Source organism: Accipiter gentilis, chromosome 7 (genome assembly GCF_929443795.1).
Source record: "Accipiter gentilis chromosome 7, bAccGen1.1, whole genome shotgun sequence".
In the NCBI taxonomy this organism is placed as follows: Eukaryota; Metazoa; Chordata; class Aves; order Accipitriformes; family Accipitridae; genus Astur; species Astur gentilis.
The window spans coordinates 38,889,040-38,907,850 of record NC_064886.1 but is presented as its reverse complement, the minus strand read 5'-3'; the positions used below and the strand labels follow the sequence as shown (position 1 = coordinate 38,907,850).

Here is an 18,811-nt window from a genome sequence, read left to right as displayed (position 1 = left end):
GGTAATGAATGCTGTAGTTAACTTTCGACTTGCACAGTAAGCCTGTTTTAAAAATGAATTTATTTTCAGCAGATTTTTTTCTCATCTTAAAAGATTATTTTGTATGATTTTAGATTATGAGAAAGACTGCAACATCTTTCTTTTTGTCTCTTCAGTCCAAGCTTCTTACCTACATTCAGACCATATAATTTGAGTGTTTTTAATATTCATCAGGGTCACAAGCCAAACAACATTACTGATCTCTTTGGACATTTTGTTCCCCAAAACTTCACCCCCTTTCACTCTTGTGGCCTCCCTCCTTGCTCCTGCTTTCCTTGTTCTTTCCCCAGGGAGGTCTCTCTCTGTCTTGGATACAGTTCTTCTAAACTAGGAACTGTTTTTACTCTTCTGCAAAAATTAAAACTGTAGAGAGCTTAGAAATTCCTTAGCTATGTAAAAATGCAAGCCAAGGTCTAGAATGCCTTCAGTGATGTAACTGATGACATTTGATTCTGTGGAGTTTCCTGACAAGGACAGGGAAATGGGGACTTGGCATGCCAATAATAAAATATAATGTTTTAGGAAATCTCTGCTTGCCCGTATGCTTTTTCTTTCTCCTTACTTTTCGAGGCACATCCAATATTGTTGAGAAATACCAAAGAGCAAAAGTAAACTTACTCTGTATGATTCAACCTAAAAAATTGTATCGTATTTTAAATTCATAATCTCTGAAAGTAGAAATTGGACTCATTTAGTGTTCATGGAATCACCATTAAGAAGAAAATATGTAGCCTTTGCATATCTCAAATGAGCACATAGTTCATATGTTTGGGGTAATGTTTTCAATGTACATGGATATATACATTGAAAAAACAAAAAGAAATTTATCCACTAACAGTAACAATATTTCATGAACAGAAGTTTGATTAATTTAATACTAATATTTTCTAATTTCCTGCTCTTCTGAGAATCACTTTTAAACAGGATATTGATTCTGTTTACAAAAAAAGAGCCAGTTTATTAATATAAAATTGGAGTTCTGCCCAGATGGAAATATGTACTCCCTTGCAGCTATCTGCCTTATATTGGAGCTAAATGCTGAGGTTCACCCACCATCCACAAATAGTATCTGACTTTACAGTAAAGGACTTTTGGGACTTCTTTTTAATTTTTCTTTCCGTATATCCTCAGTAGATTTCCTGTAGAGATTACATGACTGATATCTGCTGAGGGTCTGGTCCAGTGCAAGTTAAGATGTCTAGGTTCTCAGTAGCATATCCAAGGCTCTAATCCTGACCTGTGGAAATTAGCCTGTATTTTATCACTGGTCTCAGTCCATATAGAGTTATGCCCTTTCCAAAGAGAGATTTGTTGACACCATTCATGTGATATGTATTATTTATTTACGAATATACTTGTTCAGTGATTAATTTCTTAGTCGCTTTATTTTGCATTTACTTAACTGTGCAGCTGGAAACTGGATGAATGGTTAGTCTGTATGGTGATTTTTATTTTTCAGAGGAACCTTAGTATCTCAGAAAAAGACAGTTAACACAACAATAGAGTGGTGCGCATTTAGAGAACAAAAATATGTCTCCATTCCCCTCTGGTATCTGAGCTTTTAATAAAAGCTTATGTTTTTATTGTCTCACTTTTGACTTGATCAGTTGAGCCATTTTGGAGTTTAGTGTGATAATTTGGATGGGAGGGGTAACTGATGGTGAAGTGAGGTGCTTCACTGATACAATCTGGTTTAGGCTAGTTCAGTGAAAAGTACTGAAATATCGTTGCAGATTGAGACCAAAAGCAGTTCATATGTCACTGCGTGTTTTGCTGCAGCAGAGAATTGAACCTGAATTTTGTATTGCGAAACCTACTACGTTAACCTACCTACTTGTTTTCTCTCTATAAGCTGGCTGATTCATCTGAATTCATTTGAACTTCATTTGAAGTACAAACTGATTCATTTGAATGATTTGAATATAATGATTCATTTAGAAATGCACATATGACCATGAGAAAAGTAAATAGTAGATTGCAGCAAATGTATATTGCAAAGAAGGGAGTGCAAATATGATATGCTGTGATGTGTCTGAGTTCAGCTGTATTGGCTGGAGTTTAATTTGGGGAAAAAGTAAACTTCTTGTAAATATGATTAAACAATGCAGCAGAGCATCTGATATTTTTCTGGTAAATGACTGGTCATGTACGAAAACCTCTCAGTCTTCCACCCTCACAAATCATTTAAATTCCATCATTCCTTGGGGTTTTAAAATGACTTTCAGTATTTTTAAAAGGGGCTGTTTACTAGAGATGACTAAGCAACCCTTCTCTGGAGATAAAATAGACTCTTTGGCTTGCAGTCCCTAATTCATTTGTCTTGCTATCAGTCACGGTGGAAGTATCTATATTTTTTTGAATCATATGTTGTTCATAACAATGAACTCAAAAATCAATCATGTGATACCCACTAACTGCTTGTTTGCTTGTTAATGTCATTGTGCACTCTGAGAACACTCAATTCTCAGTATCCTTACATTTCTGTGGTTATTTTAACAATTGTTGTTTACGGACTTCGAAATACTATGTAAATTAATCAGTGCATTACTCCATCCTTCATGTTTAGGCTAGTTCCTACTTCCCTTCAAATCACTAAAAGCTCTCTAATACCTTTCACTACTCAGGCTGACAACAAATCCATAGATGCATTGAGTAATTCCAAGTCTCAATTTTGAGAAACATTTTATTTCCCCTAATTACCTTTATAAAAAAATGCATTCAGCCATGCTTTTTTCTTGTAGTAAAGCCCCATTTTCAACTTCTTCATTTTTTGTGCTTACCCTGGTAGTTTTTAAGCCCTGTGTTCATGAAGTTCTTTCACAGTTCTCTTGGAGTTGTAATGATCTGTATCAGCTGCTAACTTGTGCCTCTTCCTACTTGTCTTTTGTCTCATTGTCTCTTGATCCCCAGCCTCAAAACCTATTTTTAAATCTCATACAAACTTACTGTGTCTCTTTCTGCTTTGTATTGATCCTGAAGACCTCCCTCTAATGTGATGATTGTAATAAATGAGACTGTGCAAAGGCTAGGTAGAATCTGATGAGCAGAACTGGCATATCTCCTATCTCTGGGCTTGATCCTATTTCCATTCAAGTTGGTGAAAATCTCTCATTGATTTTAGTACAGCAAGGTCAATATTAAATTTAATTGTATCTGTATTTATAACTCTGCATTTCTGATGGCGAATTTTCCTCCTGCTAGGACAGGAGCTATGTCTTTGTGTTACTTTGCATCTTGGCAACTGAGCCAAATCTGGGTTTGGGACCTCATCTCTATTGTAATACCAACGTCAAAGACTGGGAAAGAAAAAGATAAAGGAAAAGGATTTGGGTGTTACTGATCACCTCGCTCCTGCATTGGAACCAGTGAATTTGCCCACTCTATGTTCAGTTTTATGAATTCTTAAGTGAGAGAAGTTTTTTGTTTTGCTTGGCTATACTATATAGATATGAGCACTGTGTCTGATCTCTGACTGTGTGTATCCATATTATCACAATCCTTTTGTCAGTTTGTAGTGACAGTGCAGTATCATAATGCTCCTACTGTTTTGGTTTTAATTACATAACTTATTGTTATTTACTGATGAGTCTGGGAAGGTTCCTTGAATTTAACTTACACTGCTGCATGATATGTAACATCCTGCTTTGTAGCTAAGCAGTGGATATATAATGCCACATGAAATAAAGGAAGACATAATTCTCCTAAAAATATGACATAGAATTTTGCAGAAAATTAATCTCTGGATTCTAGGGGCCTGTCTTGCAACAATCTCTCAAATCAAAGCTTCCTTCTTTAAAATTTGAAGAACTGAGTCTTTGGACTAAATGTACACATAGTTAATTTAGATCTTATGTTGGCCAGCATTGCAATGCCTGAATGTTAAGGTTTACGTGATCCACAGTAAGTTAGGTGCTGAGGTATCTAAGTGGGTTAGAGCAGAGGATCCATAACTAGGCTGGAAAACTCAAGAAAAACATAAGGCGGCCAATGAAGAGATATTCTCTACTTCTATTGAGTAACATGGCTTTTTTCCAGAATATGTAATGTAGGAGGTGTAGTTGTAATGCCCTCATCTACTTCATGGATTTGAATCTACCTCCTGCAACATCCAAAAGTATATCCCAAATGATGAACAGGATACTTAGAAGTGAAGGAGGCATTTCTCAGTGCCTCCCATTGAAGCTGTTCTACTTTGCAAAGAACGGTTAAATGTTCAGTAGGCCAGTGAGAGAGAGCAAGTGTATTGCTGTGATTTACTGGTCAGGGCACTTGTCTGGGAGGGTGGGAAACAGGTTCCTGTTCTGCTTCAGCAGCGTCGCTTTGTGGATCAACACAACATCTGGAAAACAAGCTCTTGTGTATACTGTACAAGGGGAGTCCTGAATAGAGTGTGGTGACTAAGTACAAATGGGTTTGAGCAAAAGCAAGGTGCAGAATTTAGCAGCAACAGATGCAATCTAATCTTTATTTCTTGGCTGGTGCTACTGCTCAGCGGTCTCCTTAATGACTCAGTTACATGGTGAAATCAGCTTTCTGAATCCAAAGAAAAAAAGTGGCTTTTATGACAAGGGAAGGTTCTTTCTTGGTAATCTGTTCACAAAGTAGAACATTAACCCGCTGCAAATCATACTCCCATAATATAAATGTCATCTTCCTTAATGTTCAAAGCACAGGTTTTACAGAGTGAAAATTGGGAGGTCTTGCAGAATAGAAATGAGAACATTTTAGAGCATTAATTGACTTACAGGGTGAGAACCTCACCTCAAGCATGTGGGTTTGGCTTTTTGTTCTTGGTTGGTTATAATTCTTTTTATATCAGTTGAAGATGACCTATTTTTCTAGTGGTAAGATTTGAATCTCTAAAAAATGTACCATTCTTGTCAAATGAACAAGACCTTCCTCCTGTATTAAAAAGACAGTTATTTTCATGCATATAACCTGTGGTCAGCTGCTTTAATTAAAAAACCAAAATGGTGATTTAGTGTTTTTGTGGATCATACGCAAGTAATACACAGGCAAAAATAATCCAAGCCTCCACAAATCCAGTATTTCAGCCCACCTCTGTTTTGTAAGGTGATATGAAGACTTATTTTCAAGAAAATGTTTTAAACATGTGGCGGTTACACATGTGTTAAGAATATGACTGTCTGAAAGCTACGTTACTGAGCACATGCTCAAAATGCTACCTCAGTGGACATACGGAGTCAGCCAGTGCTCACAAAAGCAGGTACTTTTGTATTTTAAAAGGGATTATTGGCACAATTCTAAGTGAACAAAGACTTTGCCTAAACACTGAGTGAAAGCTTGCCAGCGAAGACACAAAAGACAGGTTCTCAAAAGCAGCTATGTAAATTTGGTACCTAATGTACATTGATGCAAATTTTGAAAAAATCCCATGAAGAGATGCCCTGTTTTCTTTGACTTGGAAGGAGCCCTGTTGCTGCCATGATGTGTAGTACAGTCATTTCACAGGTTGCCTTAAAAACAAGTGGAACTGTGGCCTCAGGAAATCTGAGGGTTTTAATGGTGCAGAGATGTACCATGTCAGTTTGCAAATCATAAAATAATTTTGGTTGGAAGGGCCTGCCAAGCTTTAGTTTAATACAGAGTAAAAATAAAATTAAGTTTTCAAAATTATTATGTATATTTATAAACTATTTGTCATCATAGTAATGATACAAATGTTACTTAGATTTGATTTAAGAACAAACAGTACCTTTTCTGGAACTGGGGCTTATGTTCGCAGCAGCCTATCGTTAATTAGACTAAAAGACACCAGTGGCTATTATTGAGTAATAATAATAATAATATAAAGATTCTGCAAGCAACTTTGGACATGTTAGATCGTCAGCTGCTTACTGCATTTATACGACAAGTATACAGAACTACAACAGAACTACTGTAATCGGGGAGAAGAGCTGTTAGAAAATCAAAATTTCTCTGTACTTGGTGTTATTGGTTGTTATCTTCTAAAGATAATGATATAAATTATACCCGAGTTATACATGTTTTTCTCTCCAGTACATTTTATTTAATTTCTGCTATGATGGCAGTTTTGTGGGACTGCATTTCAACTTCAGCCTTATGCTTTCTTCCCCTGTGCCTTCATCTTTGTTGACATATTTTTCAGTTTTAAATATTTGAATTTTCTTTTGGTTGAAATTCATCCTGGCTGTGCTGAGTTTCTTTTGCCTACTGCACTTTTTGCTTACACACACAATTATACCTATCTCACTGTACCCAGCTGCAGCAAAACATTTTGGTGCCTCTTGATAACCAAGTTCAGTTTTGAATTGAATGCCTAACCCTTTGCTGTGTACTGTTGGGGACAGATTTCTGCTGTGTCACCCATGGTGTGTTCAGTGTGTATTGTGTGCTTCCTGACAGGCTCTTCCTTGTTTTCGTGGTGGTTTTTCATTATGACACTGCAGAAGAGCTGCTGGCCTCCCTGCTGCTGTGTGTTTACTTATTCCTGTATGTGTTAAGAATAGAAATATTTATTTTTTTGTTTACGATGTAATTTCAGTCCATTTATGGTGGCATGTCTTTGTGCTTGTAGTGGTCTTTTTTAGTACTTTGGAGATTTCAAATTATTTTTCAAATTTTTTTTCTTTTAACTTCTGTAGTTCCTGTTAGAGAAACTTAAAGTGTGCTTTTAAGTAAAAGCCCCTCCTCTGTGACTTAGAGCATAAGTTTCATAGCTTGCTTGTATGCTGGCCACTGCACAGTGGACATTGGAATTTTTTCTGGTTTTAAATGATTTGCACAGCGCATGAAAACTGAATGCAGTCTATTGCAGAATGGTTTTTGCACTCTTTTTTAGTAATGGCATATCATAATAGTGCTATTTAAATGCAACCTGACTAAACATTTTATTAGTACTTTACTACTTAATTAACAACTATTGCTGAAAACAGTCCTCATACTGAGACTTACTCCACTTAAGCATCCATCCTGATGAAATGTAACTCCCATTTGAAGGAATATATGACATGCTGTGAAATGTTTTTTCTTGGTTGTTTCTTGAAAGTGAGCCACTTATTTAGTGCTGAGTATCTGAAATGATTTAAAACACTCTGTGCTTATGCTTTCTGCATAAAAATTGCAGAGACTATATAAAAAAAAATTCTCAACAATAATTCACATTCTTATCTGGGTGAAGAGCCTTCATATAACAAGCCACCAAGCTGTAAAGCATTCAGATTCTTCTGCTGCTAAATCAACAATTGTGTTAGTCTTGTGGTGCCACTGCATGTGTCATTTCATTTGATCTCTTACTCTCCTGATTTGTTCAGAATGTTGCAAGAAGTGTAAACTGGTATAACCTGTAGATGTTAGCATTTCCTGGGTATGTACACACAGAAGACCAAAACGTGTTTGGGTATGGGAGTTCAAAAACGGGCAAATAATTTTCTATTTGTAACTGGATTTTTTTTTTTTTTTTTGACAGTTTTTGATGGAGGAGTGCTGGGTATATGAAATAGTGCTCTAGAGAGTTCTGGAGCTCTGCAGGATTTCTGGGAATTAGTACTGGGAAAATGATGGAAGATTACTTAGAGCTTTCTGCATACAGGAAAGTTGTGTCATGATTTCCTTCCATAAACTGCAAGCTTAATACTGCAAGCTGACAATCTTTTACGTTCATCTTTCTTTATGAATTTCAGATGGAGAAATTTAGCAGCATACATGGGGAATTTGCTTTCAGAACTGAAGTTCTGCAGGACTTGATTCTGTTCTCACACTTGTGTAAGCCAAGTGCGAGCCATGACAGAACCATTCACAGTGGTTTCTTATCAAAGTTACTCTTCGGTCATACTTCTGTATTTCTAGTCCATAAGATCATGGTGGAGGGGAATGTGGTGTTTGAAGAAATCACCTCCTTCCTGCTGCTGTGTTCCTTTGTGGGAGGTTGCCATCTTTCAAGCGTCCTAGATTTTTGTCAGCCATTTGAGTTCGTAGCTCAAATTTACCTTCTTTGGTGCAGATGCCGCTGTCTAATCTGCAGCCGTCTAATCTGCAGCCCCTGCTACAGTTGCTAACATCTGGCAGGAGGGCAGAGCTGAAGGCTGGGGTAAAAGTCTTTCCAACCACTCCAGCAGGGTTTAGCAGGGTTTGGCAGGGCTTGTCTCTTAATGCTGTAAGTGACAGTTTTGTCTAAACTTTGGGCTTAGGCTTTACAAGGACTGTTAGATGGGAGAAAATTTCTTTCATAGATCTGTGCAGTGAAACTAACTAGGAGTATTTCTACCCTGGTCATACATTAGATGTCTGGACAAACTAATTCTTATCTCTGTTGTTTCACAACCCAGACTTAATCCAGGGCAGGACAAACAACAACATTAAATAGACATTACTGGCTGTGAGTTGAGTTCCTGTAGAAGATGGCTCTGTGGCTCCTGTAGAAGAGTTCAGTGGGGCAAGATGTGTGAAAAAAATTACTCATTTGTGTAGGCGTTTGTAGGATTGAGCAGTGTGAGGTATCGTAGAGCTAGCTGTTCTCAGCCTTTAACTGGAAGCTCTATCTGTTCATTAATAGGGGTAAGCTATAAGTTCACAGCTGGTCTATAATTACCCTTAACTAACACTGTGAAGGTAATAACTAGAGGATTGGTGGGGTCCCCCCCCCCCCCCCCCCCCCTTTCCCCTCCTCCACAGGTGTCCAATGTGGTTATTTACACCTGTGAAGAGTGAGTAAGAAAGTAGGTATAAAATGCTGTCATTCTGGTTTGGCAGTGTTTAACAACCTTGTAAATGAGTGTTCAAATTTTCAGGTGGAAGATTGGGTCCTCTTTCAAATATTTTTTTTTTTTTTTTTAACCTTCAATCTTTTAATCCTTTTTTGCTATCCTGAATAGTATATCTAGGGTGATCATGCAAAGTGATGCTTCAGTGGGGAATTTCTGAAGAGGGATTAATTTAAAAATGATTTAGGAAATCTCATGATTTCATCAAACACTCCACAAGAACACTGTGAAGCGAAGTAGCATGGACAGATACTCCTTTGGGAATATGACAGATCATTTGAACTGTATTTTCATTAGGAAAATGTACTCCTTTTTATATCTGTGCAAGTACTTAGTATTATCGATTCTTATGCTCTCATGAAACCCTTCTGCACTCAGCCATGCCAGGATTATCAGTGGGATTTTTGTCAGAGTAAGGACCATAGGACACTTATATGTGTTTATGAGCCTCTTTCTCATCAGTTTGCGTACTGCTATTTTCTTAAGCGTTGGTCCTAATTTAAAATTTGAGAGCTTCTGTAAGTTGGAGGAAAATTGAGATGGTTGCCTGTACTAATGGAGAAAAAATGCCAGTAATTTTTTCTTTTTATGGAGCATTTTCATTCTGTTCATACGAAAAGTGTTCTCTGGAGTGAGGGTTAAATGCATTCTTGACACTTGATTCCCTACCCTGCCTGCTGACTCACCATTTTGTTGGCACACAGCCATGGTACAGTTGTGGAGTATGTTTACCAAGTGCTTGAATCGCAAATGGAGTGCTGTTGGATTTTCTCATACTTGAAACAGTTGGGAAAAGTTTTAGCCTTTCAAATCAGCTATATTGCAGCCTACTTCTTTAAAGCTCAGTTTAATCTTTCAATAGATTTTTAGAGAAAGTGGATTTATTTAAGAAACATCATTTAGAGAGGGACAAGGTCTTTGTGTTCCAACTAGTTACAGATATGTATGGAAGGTGAATCCTACCAGGTCTAGTATGTTTTGGGATATTTCTTTCCAACTGGCATCACATTAGGAAAATAATAATTAGGAAAATAATAATCACATCCAGGAAAATAAGTCCATCTGTTTTATCCTGTTACATGTAAATGCATGAAAAATATAATGTCCTGTTTTTCTGGTCTGATTAACCTAGGCACAGCGTGGTGCTGGGGATGGTGTAGGTATTATGATCACCTTGTCAGTTGCTTTTTTTCTGATGGACCTGGTCACTGGCATAAGAAATTTTCAGGTTGCTGTATAGTTAATGTTGCTTCAGATGTCATTCCAGGGAGCAGCCCTGTGCAAAGGAGCAATGAAAGGTCATTATGGCAAGAAAACCCACAGAGGGCTGGACTACTGATATTATTAAGGCTTGCTTTCAGAAATAAAGGGAGGATCAGGGTCGAGCAATTGTCGACTCCAAACCCTGCACTCCAATCAGTGGGCATGCTGCTGCCGATCAGCAAAGCCGTGCTCATCTGACCTTTACCCTTGAAACAGCAGGGAATCCCTTGGCAGCTCAGCTGGCAGGAGTTTTGAGTTGTTGCTCATTATGAGCCTAATGGGCAAAAAGTGGACTTGGAGGGAATTGTTTGCTGGAGTCTGAGTCCCTGACAAACAACTCGCTGCAGCTGCATACAAAACAAACAAGAGAGAGGTGAAGATAATGCAGATCTTGAATAATTAGGCATGGGAAGAGTTTTCCTGCGAATGCCTTTATCTGTTTAATGAACCTGTTGTAGAGAGTGAATACCCGAGAGCATGGTAGGCAGTGTATGTAATAACTAACCAAAAGGCTGGAAGGACAGCAGTATGAAATTGCTGATCTTTTTGGAGTTACAGAAATTGTAGCACTGATTTACAGACACATCAGAAACGTACTTCTGGATGACTGTGAATAACTTACTTCTAGATGATAGTAATTAACTTAATCCTAACAAGTCAAGATTGCCACTTAGTTTTTAAATAATTTTTCAGTATAGAAACTCTAATGTTAGATGCAGCTTTTTATCTAACATCTTAGGAGGCACTGGCAGTTCAATAGCCCCTGTTTCAAACATGACTCTTAGTTGCAAAGAGCATTTTTACTTTTCTCTTTATAGTTGCTCATCAACATATTTCTATGACCAATGTATAAAATAAGTTTCACAGATGTTACGTAGTCATCCAGAATCCAAGTTGATAAATGTGACTTGAAGAGTTGAGGAAGGTTAAAACACAGCAGAGCATATCTTTCTACTAACAAGAGTCAGTGATAAAATTGAAAATGTTGAATTTTATTAAAAATTTCTTAGACACTGCTGTTAAATTTTGAACTAAGGATAGGGAACCCTGCCTCCCTCCTAATTTTATCTTTCTGATCAGTGCCACATTTATTTTTCGAAGAAGATGGCTACAAGATATTTCCTGTACTATTATGGTGAAGGAGTTTGCTGTGGTATCTGTCAACCCCTGGGGCTGATCTAGAAGCAACTGAAGTCAGTAGGAGGATCTCTATTGGTGTTGGTAGGTTTTGACTTCGATCCACTGAATTTGTTCAAGTGACACCAGTGCCAGGAAGTGATAAAGGAAAGGTGATACAGTTTAGCTTAGGATTTTTCAAGTTTCTCAATGATAAACTCTTTCCTTTTCTCAGAATGAAAATTTCCTTCTTTCTCCCCTAGTACTTTTGACAGTTCCAGGTGAAAGTTATTGTGTCAAGCCAGATGGACTTAATAATTGGAATTCAACAAAGATTTTAACAGTTCTATTTTTATTATACATCTGTAATGAGCAAATTTTGTAAAATGAAGGAAAGGGTATAAATTAAAGTAAAGTGGTGCTAGCACAATTCAAATGGTTTGAATTCTAGAGTGGGCTGTTAGTCTGGCTTTCTTAGTAATTTGAAACTCTCTCCATGCTATGACTGTAGAGTGGTTTTGAGGATGTCAGACATCAGAGTCATGAACAGATGCATTATGTTTTATTAAATTTTATAATCTTCTGAGAGGGTTTCATGAAAAATAAGGCACCAGGGAGAGGTGAATTCCTGAAGTTAATAGGCCCAGAATTTCACCCTTTGACTTTTTCCTTCTCAGCCAAACCTACCCCGAGTCCTGACTTCTGAGACTTGATTTGCTTTGAACTCCCACAGTCTTTAAAATGGTGTCCTTCTGGTTTTCTCACATGCTTTTGTTTGCTGTTCATTTGTTTCAGAACCTCTCCTTGTTCTTTCCATATGCAATATTATTTCTATTATTCAGAACTCAAAATGAGAAATGGCATATCTTAGTTTATGTAGGGCTTTGACCTGTTCGAGTACTTTTTATATCTTAAGTGGGATTAGTACCAGCTCTTTTATACATGCAATTCATAGACCTGTCTTTTGTCTGCTTAAATTTGTAGACCTTCTTTATATATACTTAATGGGTTCCTCTTCCATGTAGTTTGTTTGTATATTAATTTACAGCAACAAGGACTAACATTTATCATGCTTTAAAAAAACCTGACTTGACAAAATATTTGGGTGGATTTTTTAATTTTAAAGAATTTTTGCTTTCCTTTGAAAATAAGTTATTTAAAATAAAATTTCCATGTTGGCAATCTATGTTAAACCAAAAGTTATCACTAAAACTGTTAGAGAAGAAAGGTATCATACACCGTTCATCATGTGCATATTGTTTACAGTCCAGTGCAAGCTACAATAAGTTCATTCCTGACAAGAGTCACCGTAATAAATAATTGGATTTGTTGATGGTGAAGCAAGACTAAATTGCTCAATCCTCTGCTCTAAATAGCTGACCACAGATTTTACTGACAGTGTCTGTCAGTTTAAAGCTAACCAACATAATTGCTAGAACATAATTGCTGTCCTTTGAATCAAGTCTAGGTCTTTTTTTCAGACCTTGTTGTATAGGTGGTTTGGGTAACCCTGGCTGTAAAAATAGCCTTCTTTTTCTGCCCCAGGCAGAGGTAATTTACAGTTACTCTTCTAATCATGGGAGATATGTGATTGGAAACAGCATTCATGGATGCTACAGCCAAACAATTACCTTGTATACAAGAGACCTCATGGAAGGATTGCCATCTATAACCATGTAGGAAGACCACAGGGTGATCCAGCTTCACGCTGCACCAAGGGGGTTCTGGGCTGAATCTTGGCCTCCCTGGAAAATACCACTTCAAAATCAAATTCCCTCATATGGAGCTGAAATACAGTATGCAGTAGTTGGTTCTGGGCAGATATGCTTTAGGTGACGTGCACATACCAAATAGTGGAAGTGATAATGGTGGAGAAGGTGTCCTAGAAGTGTATTTATAAGACAGTTCTCAGCAGTTTTCTTGGATTTGATCATGAAATGATAAATGAAATGTATCATGATGAATGATTTCAGAGAGTTCTTATTGCAGTGTCTTTTTTTTTTTGCCATTTGGAAAAAAAAAAGTTTTAAGTTTAATTTCTCTTCTTAAAAAGCCTGCTGCATGCCTGCTTTCTTTTAAAGGGCAGAAGTCCATGAATAGCTTTATCATATATAATACTCTATGGCTACTACTTATTATCACTTTCATTCTGCCTACGTAAAACTGAAAATCACTGCATTGAAATGAAGTTTCAATGTTTTTATTCAAAGCAGCTTCTCACAATGTATAAATACTGCATATTAACACACATGAAAAATACAACTTCTAAGGCACCCAGAAATGTGTCCATACACTAGTTACAGGACCATCAACAAATAAATTGTGTACAATTTGATCTAGACAGTCAATATTTGATATATCAGAAGATACAAGTCCCTCAGTACTGTACCAGTTTCAGAAAATATTTACAACACTGTGATATAGGGGTGCCTGTACCCTTATAATATTATAATATGTACTCATCATTACAAATATTAGAAACTGTTTTAGTCTGTTCCATGGCGTTCTGACAAAATAACTTAAGGGCCTAATTTGCAAAGTTCTACAATTAATTATTTGTGCAAGTTCTGAAAATAAATTTACATTGACATAATTTGTGAATTTTTGGTTCTTTGCTTCATCTCAGAGGTTTGGTAATAAGCCTTACCAATAGACATGCCATCCTAGCTGAACGTCACTCCTTTCCCAATAGGTCAGTGGATACATCTTTTCCCCTTACACTTGACATGGATGAGAATGCAGTGTTTGTAGCAGAAAGAGACTATCTGATCTTCAGCACAAATGTCAAACTAGTTCACTGGCGAAGGAACTAATGCTTTGTTAGAATAATGCAGTTCTTTGGTCCTTTGTTTTTATGGAAGGCATAATATTTTTATTCACTAAAAATTCAAATCCTGTCTGTGAGTAAGCAAGCAAGTGAATGACTTTCAGTGTAGTATTTAAAGTAGCAGTAAAGAGATTTAATATGGCTTAAAACATACGGTTAATTGGGCAGACACAGATAACACATCTAGGATACCGAGTACCCAAATGTACTATGATTAAGATTGTCTATAAGTCTCTTATGTAAACTTCTTTAGTGTCTCCTAAAGAGCACTGGCTTTAGCCAGATTTGACTTTTATAGACCCAGCCACACAAAGCCTGAGATTAAACTACTGTGGTTGGGAGTACAAATGCACAGTTTATATATAACAAAGCCCATGCTGACAAGTCTACCTATGTTGTTTAGAAGAAACAACCCGTATTATCCTTTTCACAAGAAAAACTTAAGGCCCTGTACTCTGATTTGCTAACTTTCTTACAGCAATTATTTGGGGAAGTCCTTAGTGCTACATAAGCAATTATGTAGCTTTAAAGATTTCTTGTACCTAATGGTAAGGCTTATTCACAAATGCAATACATTTATAAATTACATTTAAAACTGTAAAGGCTGGCAAAATAATAATAATAATAATAAAAAAAACCAAAATAAAACAAACCCCAACCAAAATTGTCTGTTTATCCCTAACATTAAAAGAGCATTTTATTCTAATGAAAAACTATTGGCACAAAACCATTATATTATAGATTAAAAGAACAGTTAATAGTAGTGAAAAAGATTGCCTAAAACGCATACCCTAACCTACCACAGAAATATAAAAGTTTATATTCTGAAAATATATACTGTATTAAAGTTTGTAAGCTTATTCATTTAAACAGAAATGTACTGAAATAGTAAACTAAGCAACACTTATCTACAGCAAAAATATACATGCAGGACAACACAAAATAAAATGCTTACCTTTAATATCTACAAATGCAAAACTGTAGGTTTTTAAAGATTGTACAAAACAATTTACACAAGAATAAAATAACATACTTAACAACAAATTGCATTTATAATCTTAAATACTGTGAATATTAGTAAAGGTACCCAGACTAATATGTACAGTACATCTAGATATCTGAATACCTCGTAAGGACAGAAACACAAGAGAAAATTGATTCTGATCTGATCCAAATACTGGAAAAGAAGCTTTTGACGTTGTTATTACTCTTTTTTGAAGGGAAAATAGGTTCCATTGAAAACTAGATTGAAACTGTATAGCTATGAATAATTAAAAATGTTAACTATGGTTAGCGCTTGCTTTAATGGAAAAATAATTATAGAAAATGTATTTCAACCATTCCTTTGTCATAAAAAATGCTAAGATACAGATATCTGAAAATTCAGATGAAATGATGCAGTTTAAAGGTCTAACAACTTATGATTCTTCTCTGTTTGAAAATCTCATATGGAAAGCATACCTTCACATTGCTGAGCAATTTTTCTATATTTATCTACAAAACCCAAGCATAGTATTGAAATAAACTTCCTAATATCTTATTAACACATGACTAGGAGTTATGGCTCTCTGGACGGGAATAAAGGAAATAAAGGAAATTGAGGAATCATGGTACTTTCCATTGCTTTTTTTTTTTTTTTCTTTTTTTTTTTTTATGAAGTCATATGCTGGAGGCCTGATTGTGCAAACACGTATGCGAGTGGTTTTCACTTGAGTAATCCCTCTCATTTTAATGGGACTGCTGTACAGGTGACTCACGTGCGCACACTGGCATAGTAGGGGGTCCGGTGGCCTTGATCCAACCAAGTCTTTGCACATGCACTCTGTGGCATTGCTGGCAGGTTGTGGAAATAAGCAAGTATTAGTATAAAACAAGTGGTGCATCTATCAATTCAAATAGTTATTGAAAGAGTTCTGTTTCAGACATTTAAAAATAAGTTTGGCAAATTTTTTTGAAAACATTTAAAAGAGGCTAATTAGAAGCCAGATTTTTCTCTTTCTAATGAAGAATTTCCATAAGAACTTCTGCCTTTAGGGTAATGATTTCCTTAAAATTCAGTGGTACAATTGGGCCATAGTAACAGCACTTCTAATTATTTGTGGGGAAAAAAAATATTATATTAATGTGTTGAAGGCTACTGTTTACTATCATCACCTGTTCGTTAACTATACAGAGGCTTTGTTGAAACTCTTCATGGAAATACGGGGAGGGAGAAAACCTAGCAGCCTCATTTGCAGAGGTTTAAACCATAAACAAGTCACTGAGCTCAAGGATGGAGAGCAAGTGCACAAATTACAAAGCAAACAAATGTGCAAAGCTTCTGCTTCAAGAGGTTTTCATTTGGGCATACTTAAAATGGCAGGTGAAGTCACAGAGCATGCTTGTGTTATTCCCATATTAATTGCCTTACTAGCAAGAAAGAACTGAGAGAGATCCAGTGTTCAGAAGTCAGTCAGTGTCACTGAAAAGTACTAGGATCACATTCTAAAATAGCAGATTGGATTTTTGTTGTTCATTGTGGACTGCTTTTATGGACAGCCATAAGTTCTTGTAACAGATGGTGGGGTGGCCAGATGTGGAGAGCTGGGAGAAGCAAAACAAAACCTCTCCCTCCACTTAATTCAATACCTAGCACCTTGTATAAACTGTTGGCCCACACCCAAAGGCCTCCAGAGCAGAAATTATCTCACACCTGAGGAATCAGGCAACTAGACTAAGGCTCATAAGGATTTGCTTTTAGACTTCAGACCAAAACGGGATGTTTAAACCTGAAAAACAGTGTGATGCCACATAATGGCATCACTCACCCTGTTACTGATATCTGGCTAACAGGAATATAGTAAACTTAAACAAAGCATCTTGTTGGCAAGCCCTTCAGTGCTCCTCAAGAAGGCAGAAAGTGAAGAGAGACTTAAGGGGGGCTCACTGTTCCAGAATCCACTTTTCTCCCCTTAACCCTGGCAAATGGATCTATTTCATACATTTTTTTAATACAATTTTACACATAGAGGAGCATGCACGTGGCTGTTTCTTTTACTGCCCACAGCATTCTGTGTGTTTTCTATATATTCTTTATTTTTCTACACAATTTGCTGCTAAAAATGTGTTTGCATTCTTATGTGATGCCATTAATTCAGTCAAGGGAAGTATGAAAATAAGATCTGTGATCAATAAACAGCTGAATATGAACACAAAATAAATAAGTTAAATAAATTCAACAAAAAAATCCTAGTAGTTTTTGTAAAACTAACTTTACATATTATACATATAAATTATCAGATTTTTCCATTACACTGTTAGAAAAAAATAATTAAAATATTTCTAAAGTATGGTGTTTGGGTCTACAAAATATTGTGCTGACCCAGTTTTTAGATTGAGCCCTCTGTGTCAGCCCACATGTGTTGCAACAGCAAGAATAAGTTAAGAAGGACAGACAAAATAAATCATTACAGATGGTGTGCCTTATTGGGCCTCAGTGGTGCTTCTCAGCACATGGAATGTATACTTTTATCTGGATGAGCAATGTGAAAGATGCAGCCCTCTGTAGAGATTATGTGCACTGAACAAGCCTGCCTACGTCTCGGTTACACAAAATCAAACCAGCTACAAGCAGCTGTGTAGCTCACAAGGAAATCGACACAACCATATGTATTAGGATACACTGTCACAAATTCCTCATTGATGCATTGCCTCTGCTTTTCAAACACAGGTAATGTTTGACTCTGCAAGTGGAGCATTTTCTCTTTAAGTTAGGCCAAGACATCAGACTTCATAAATTTTGTCTTGCAAGTAGCTGAATAATGAATCCAGTCCTTTGGAAGAACTCCACAGCTGTTTTAACATCTGACACTCTTTCTCATTCACATCTTCAAGTCCGGATTTCAGGAAGCTCCGCACGAGACATTTTGACTCTTCCAATACCTAAAGCCAAAATATCACTCAGTATTTCATTTTGAATCTGAAGAAATTATTATGGATAATGGCGTGAACAGCATTTTTACACTACTGACTGTTTTACAATCTAAATAACTCCTTTGGGCACAGAAATTAGATTTGATTTACAGTCATAACTCCACTTGCTGATAGTCAGCATCTTCAAGAATTAAGGACTTCTGAGGTTTATGCATTAGTGCCAACATTTTTAAAAGGAATGAGGGATTCTGAAGTACCTTAGTTTATTGAAGGTCTGCCATGAAGCACTAGAAGGAGCTGAACTCCCTCCTGTTAAAAAATGTGATCCTTTGAAATGAAAATGTCTGAAGCATGATATATTGGCTACCCATTTTCTGGAAGGTAGTCTTTAAGGTTATAGAGGTTGGAAACCCAAACGTGGGTATCCATCATCTTTAACAGTTTTCCCTCATGCATAATTCCTTATCAAAACAGAAATTAATAGGAAAGGGCCTTTACTGCAAATACCTTTTTAAAGTTTATTTGCTTGCATTTTTATAAAAGTGAAATATTTTATAAGAGAAGTGTGTTAAGCAAAACAGGCACTCTCTGACTGTGTTCTGGAGTTGCAGTTGCTTAGCATATACAAGTAGTCATAACAAATCACCTAAGGTTTTTGCAACAGAAAGCCCAATCTCAAGCCCTTAGTAATTGCTGCAAGTTCTTAAAGGCATGAACTGCAGGTCCATCGTTGCTCCCATAGTTCAGCTCATTTTCCCCAGACCCATTTTTAAACGCATTGAGATTGCATCCTTTTTGAAATATATAACACCAGTATGTATCTCACAAGGAACCCAAATAGTCAAACAAAACCTTTAATAATTCATACATTACTTTTTTTTTGAGAGCAGAAGATTTAACGTAAACTAAT

At 36.5% G+C, this 18,811-nt stretch overlaps 1 protein-coding gene across 1 annotated transcript in view; it reads right to left on the bottom strand.

Annotated features, from left to right (window-relative positions):
• Positions 1 to 13,346: 13,346 nt before the first annotated feature.
• Positions 13,347 to 18,811, bottom strand: part of CDYL2 (chromodomain Y like 2) — a 61,465-nt gene continuing 56,000 nt past the window's right edge. Inside the window, exon 7 of the mRNA XM_049804360.1 lies at positions 13,347 to 17,910. Within this exon, the coding sequence (XP_049660317.1) occupies positions 17,752 to 17,910 (159 nt within the window). The 3' untranslated portion in view covers positions 13,347 to 17,751. The remainder of the gene's footprint in view (positions 17,911 to 18,811) is intronic.